This window comes from Mercenaria mercenaria, chromosome 13 (assembly GCF_021730395.1).
Source record: "Mercenaria mercenaria strain notata chromosome 13, MADL_Memer_1, whole genome shotgun sequence".
In the NCBI taxonomy this organism is placed as follows: domain Eukaryota; kingdom Metazoa; phylum Mollusca; class Bivalvia; order Venerida; family Veneridae; genus Mercenaria; species Mercenaria mercenaria.
The window spans coordinates 40,239,263-40,245,262 of NC_069373.1; the positions used below are offsets into that span (position 1 = coordinate 40,239,263).

A 6,000-nucleotide genomic window follows, 5' to 3' on the forward strand; every position below is an offset into this window, starting at 1 on the left:
CCTTTTTACTTAGAATTTTAGGTTAAAGTTTTGATGCACTTTCACTCTGTCTCTGTTATTACTGAATGGATTTGATTCAAACTTAAAATAGTTGTTCAACATCATCACCCACACCATATGACGCAAGGTGCATAACTCTGGCACCAATTTTTCATTAATTATTCCCCCTTTTTACTTAGAATTTTAGGTCAAAGTATTGATGCACTTTCACTCTGTCTCTGTTATTACTGAATGGATTTGATTCAAACTTAAAATAGTTGTTCAACATCATCACCCACACCATATGACACAAGGTGCATAACTCTGGCACCAATATTTAATGAATTATGCCCCTTTTTGCTGAGGATATACTTAGATAGTGTTTTGATACTTTTTATCTTTACCTCTCTTATTACTTTAAGTTAATATTTTTGACATAGACTCAGGCTATTGTGCAATATCTTCATCCACAATTGGAGTCATTAAACACTCCAGTGACAGCTCTAGTTTCCTCAGATGTGCCCAGTTTCACTATCCAGCATCGAAATAGTCGAGCGTGCTGTCTCCTGTGACAGCTCTTGTTAATTGTCCTTCTCTGATATAACCATTTAAGAATACAGATCTAAATCATGAGGCAAGAAAATAAAGATTTAGAATGATGAATTTGTCATGAAGAATTTTGAAATATTCATTAAAAATACTAGAAAATAGGAATAAAGAATCAAACATTTAGCATATCAAAGTGACCATTTGTCATATAGAAAAAATTATTTACCATAAAGAACATTAACCTGATAGGCTATACATAGATTAAAGCTGTGAGCAGTAATGAAACATGCAGCACCTCTCACACCTCCCAGCACTGGTTGTTTGAAATGAAAAGCCGACCAGAAGCTGTCAAATTGTAAAACACAAGTCTCATACAATAATCTGTCTTTGACAGCTTGGGCTTGTAATATTCAGTCTCAGATATGCAGTGATGTTAACATTTGACTGAATTTACTTCAAATGAAGGTTCATCCACTGACTACAGGCAATCATATTTTTAACTTTGACTGCTGTAGACTGAACCATGTGAAAATGCATTATTTCTTGGGAACCATTTTTACTCTCAAATCACTTGTTACTTTGACCCTTCAATGATAGTTATGTACTGACCACATGCAGTCATCTTTTGAAGATAGCTAACCATAGGCCCAAGCATGTACATACTTATAAACTAGTGTGACCAAAAGTAGCCATTTTGTTAATCTTCCAAGATATAATCCATATACAATATACCATGTGCAATGTTTTATTTGACTTTTTACAGGTGTTTGAGGGTTACACAGATCCTGATGAGGTTATTGGTGATTATGAATGGGAAAAGCCTTTAACAGCAGAGGAAAAGGTAAGCAGCTAAATATGGGGGTTAATGTAGTACAATTCTTAGCTTATATTGTTAAAGTACCTGTTAATTGCACATACCATTTAATTGGAACTTTATTTACTAATAAACAGTCTAACTTGGTTTTAGTAAGAGGGGGCTAGTTCAGTTTATTATCCCCCTCAAAAGGCGGAGGGATATAGTTTTGGCATTGTCCGTCCTACTATCTATGACATTTTTGACCTAGAACTATGAAATTTAAATTGAATTTAGATCACCATAAGGTGGTATTGCACACACAATTTCATCAGGATCTCTGTAGTAACTTCAGAGTTATTTGCCTTTAATTGTTTAAAAAATCCACATATTTGTTCATCCCTTTTAACAGTTAATGGTTAACAGTCATGTGATAAATTTTTAAGAATGTGTAAAGCAGGTCTTTGTTCCTATCAACTTTGGATAATCTTGGCAGTAAAAATAGTTTACTGTTTTATTCCTTTGACAACAATTAGAAGGTTACTTTAGAAATTTTGGAGCACTGTTCTGTGTAGTCAAAGGAATATGGCCTAACTGTATGTTACATTCTATTCCTGCAGGAGAAGAAGAGGAGAGAGAAGGAGGAAGCACTTAGAATGTTGTCAGAGCTGAAAACAGTTATATCTGTGAGAGCAGTTGAAACAGAGAAAAGAGAAAAAGCTGCTATCTTGAAAATGTATCCGGGTCTCAGATTTCCAGAAAAGTCATGTGATACTGAATTGACCAGTCAGGAAGAATCTGGAAGACCATGTGCTCATGTTGCAACCAATCAAGAAACATTTGATGGGTCATGTGATCACATGTCAGATATGCCATCGGAGGAGAAAAAAGACAACATAAAAAGTGACAATGATGATGAAATAAGCAATACTAATATTGAAACAGTTTCTTCTTCCGGTGTTACTCAAATTGATAGATTGACAAATATATGCATAGATTCTGAAGACAAAAATAAGGAATTTCTTACTGAAGATAAGCATACAAGTTTAGCTGATGAATTGAAACAAAATGAAAGTAAAGAAACAGAAGGTACATCTTATTTTTCTCATAAAACTTTCGAATCATGTTATGAGAGGGATAAGCACTCAGTTATTTCAAGTCGGGGTGTTCGGAGGTTACGGAAAAGCGATATTTTAGATTTTAGTGACTCTGATTTAGAAGAATATCCTGAAGATGACAGTATTGATGAACAACATAGTGATGAGGATGAAGATGAGATGCCAAGGTTAGGGCTTCCTCTTCCTACATCATCAAAGGAGGAGGATACAGAGGAAGGTTCAGATGGAGTTACAAAATTCAGGTTACCAGTGTTAACACTTCAAGAAAGACTGGAACATTTCTCTGGTGCAAATTTAGGTTTGACTTCAGAACTTGCTGAAAAAGCAGTTGCAAAATCAAAGATCATGGGAGTTATGGAAGAGACAACATTTGGTGGTGATGTATATGGTGAATGTTCTAGTAGCAATGATGATGATGATGAATGTTATGATAATGATGTAACCAACGATGATGATGATGTTCATGGTGGAATGAAAAACTTCAAAGAAACATGACAGATATTTGGCTAAGATGATAAATATCACTAAAGTTTAATATATATGTATTATACTTCACAAATTTTGTAACTCCTTGCTTGGATTTTTGTTATTATCTCTGACAAAAATTGACATATTTCAATGAACATCAGGTACGCTATTTAACAAACACTTTGAATAAAACATAACAACAATTACAATCAGACATAAATTCATTGAGCTGTGACAGTAACAATAACAAAACTGTTAATTAAAAAGTCACAGAAAGAGAGCAGTCTGGTGTTTGCCACTATGCGTCAAGTAGTGTCATCTGCAGGTTTAAATAATTTTGTGGCTCATACCAGTTCAAAAGATAGGACACTTTTATTTACATTTTTGAGCCTAAGCAAACTTTATTTTATTTGATGTATGAAGTTTCAGTAAATCTACTTCTTAGTCGCGGAACTGAATGAAACCAAATCAAATTTTTTTCAAGTCTTTCTACATTAAAGTTAGTGAATTTTATCATGGGAATGGTATTTATGCATAGAAAGTATTTTTTGTTTAAATATCTTTGCCCTTTTATTTCTGTTTTATGAGATTATTGTAAAAATAGTAGATTATAGTGCATTTTTTTAGCTCACCTGAGCACAAAGTGCTCAAGGTGAGCTTTTGTGATCGCCCTGTGTCCATCGTCGTCCGTCCGTCGTCCGTCGTCAACAATTTGACTGTTAACACTCTAGAGGTCACAATTTTGGCCTAATCTTAATGAAACTTGGTCAGAATGTTACCCTCATAGAAATCTTGGACGAGTTCGATATTGGGATATCTGGGATCAAAAACTAGGTCACCAGGTCAGAGCAAAGGAAAAGCTTGTTAACTCTCTAGAGGTCATAATTTTGACCCAATTTTAATGAAACATGGTCAGAATATTACCCTTAATAAAATCTTGGACGAATTTTATATTGGGTCATCTGGGGTTAAAAACTAGGTCACCAGGTCAAATCAAAGGAAAAGCTTGTTAACACTCTAGAGGTCACAATTTTGGCCCAATCTTAATGAAACTTGGTCAGAATGTTACCCTCAATAAAATCTTGGATGAGTTCGGTATTGGGTCATCTGGGGTCAAAAACTAGGTCACCAGGTCAAATCAAAGGAAAAGCTTGTTAACACTGTAGAGGCCATATTTATGACTGTATCTTCATGAAACTTGGTCAGAATGCTACTCATGATGATCTTAAAGTCCAGGTTGAATCTGTATCATGTAGGGTCAAAAACTAGGTCAGCAGATCAAATCAAAGGAAAAGCTAGTTAACATTCTAGAGGCCACATTTATGACCATATCTTAATGAAACTTGGTCAGAATGTAAATCTTGATGATCTATAGGTCATGTTCAAATCTGGGTCAGGTGGGGTCAAAAACTGTATCTTCATGAAACTCAGTCAGAATGTTAATCTTGATGATCTTTAGGTCAAGTTCGAATCTGGGTCATGTGGGGTCAAAAACTAGGTCACCGGGTCAAATCAAAGGAAAAGCTTGTTAACACTCTAGAGGCCACATTTATGACTGTATCTTCATGAAACTTAGTCAGAATGTTTTTCTTGATGATCTTTAGGTCAAGTTCGAACCTGAGTCATATGGGGTCAAAAACTAGGTCACCAGATCAAATCAAAGGAAAAGTTAGTTAACACTTTAGAGGCCACATTTATGACCATATCTTAATGAAACTATCTTGATGATCTTTAGGTCAATAGGTCAGGTGAGTGATACAGGGCCTTCATGGCCCTCTTGTTATTACTTTTCAGAATTACATAACCTGTCAATATTTATCATTAATAAAACAAACACGAAATTATTTTCTTATAAATTTTATATAAATGTACCATACTTCTACTTGAACATATCATATAGTTTTTTATAGCCCACTTGCAGAGAGCGAAGACATAGTTGTCCGAATGGCTGTTTGGTGTATGTGCGTTAGTGCATGCCTCTCCAGATTTTTTTGTTTGGACAATAACTTTGATGGAGCAATCTTGTTTATGTTTGGCATGAATGTTTACCTCCATGTCATGGAGTGTCATGCACAAACCCGAGGTTCCTATCTCAAAGGTCAAGGTCACACATGAGACGAAGTGTCACATGCAAACCCCAGGTTCAAAGGTCAAGGTCACACATAGGAGTCAAAGGTCATTTTAGAGCTTGTCCAGGCTGTATCTTTGCCATGCATAAAGCAATCTTTTTTTTTTTAGCTTACCTGAGCCAAAGGCTCTGGGCGAGCTATTGTGATCATCCAAAACCACAGGTCTTAGGGCTTTGATATGTGGTATGTAGCTTCATCTAGTGGTCCTCTACCAAGATTGTTCAAATTAAACCCCCTAGGGTCAAATATGGCCCCGTCCTGGGGGTCACATGGTTTAGATAGACTTGTACAGGGAAAAACGTTTAAAAATAATCTTTTCTTAAACCATATGGCCCAGAGCTGAGATATTTAGTATGTGTTATGCTCTAGTAGTTCTCTACCAAGATTGTTCAAATCATGACCCTGGGGTCAATATAGGGCACGCCCGGGTGGTCCCTTGTTTTATATAGACTTACTTGTTTTTGAAGCAGTGGCAAAGAAATTTGGATCACAAGCATAATGTTTGTATACAGATTTCAATATTCATTGGATTGTCTTAACCATGACCTACTGACCTACTTTCTTGTTTTTGAATGTACAGCATAGAAATTTGGACCACGTTAATAACTTTTGATACTGATTTCAATACTCGCCTTTTAATATTCTTAACCCTAAACTACTGACTACTTTCTTGTTTTTGAAGCTACAGCAAAGAAATTTGGACCACCAGTTTAATTTTTGAACAGATTTCAATAGTTGTATTGAATAATCTTTGCCATGACCTACTCACCTAGTTTTATTAGTGAAGCTTAAAGGTCCATTACTAAGGGAAAGTGAGTTGGCAATTTTTTTCATAGCCAGTGCATAGACTTCTGCAAGACACTAAATAATGAAGATTGGCAGGTCAAAATTTACAGAAGGTCTTTGGAACTCAAAGAAATGTATGTGTATTATGTTGAAATTTCAATGAATCGACAGAATGACC

At 35.4% G+C, this 6,000-nt stretch overlaps 1 protein-coding gene across 2 annotated transcripts in view; it reads left to right on the forward strand.

Annotated features, from left to right (window-relative positions):
- Window positions 1–4,748, forward strand: part of LOC123528671 (vezatin-like) — a 51,372-nt gene extending 46,624 nt beyond the window's left edge. For both annotated transcript variants that reach the window (XM_045308570.2, XM_045308571.2), the window contains 2 exons: window positions 1,292–1,369; window positions 1,942–4,748. In XM_045308570.2, coding sequence (XP_045164505.2) covers window positions 1,292–1,369; window positions 1,942–2,934 — 1,071 coding nt within the window. In that variant the 3' untranslated portion in view covers window positions 2,935–4,748. The remainder of the gene's footprint in view (window positions 1–1,291; window positions 1,370–1,941) is intronic.
- Window positions 4,749–6,000: the final 1,252 nt, after the last annotated feature.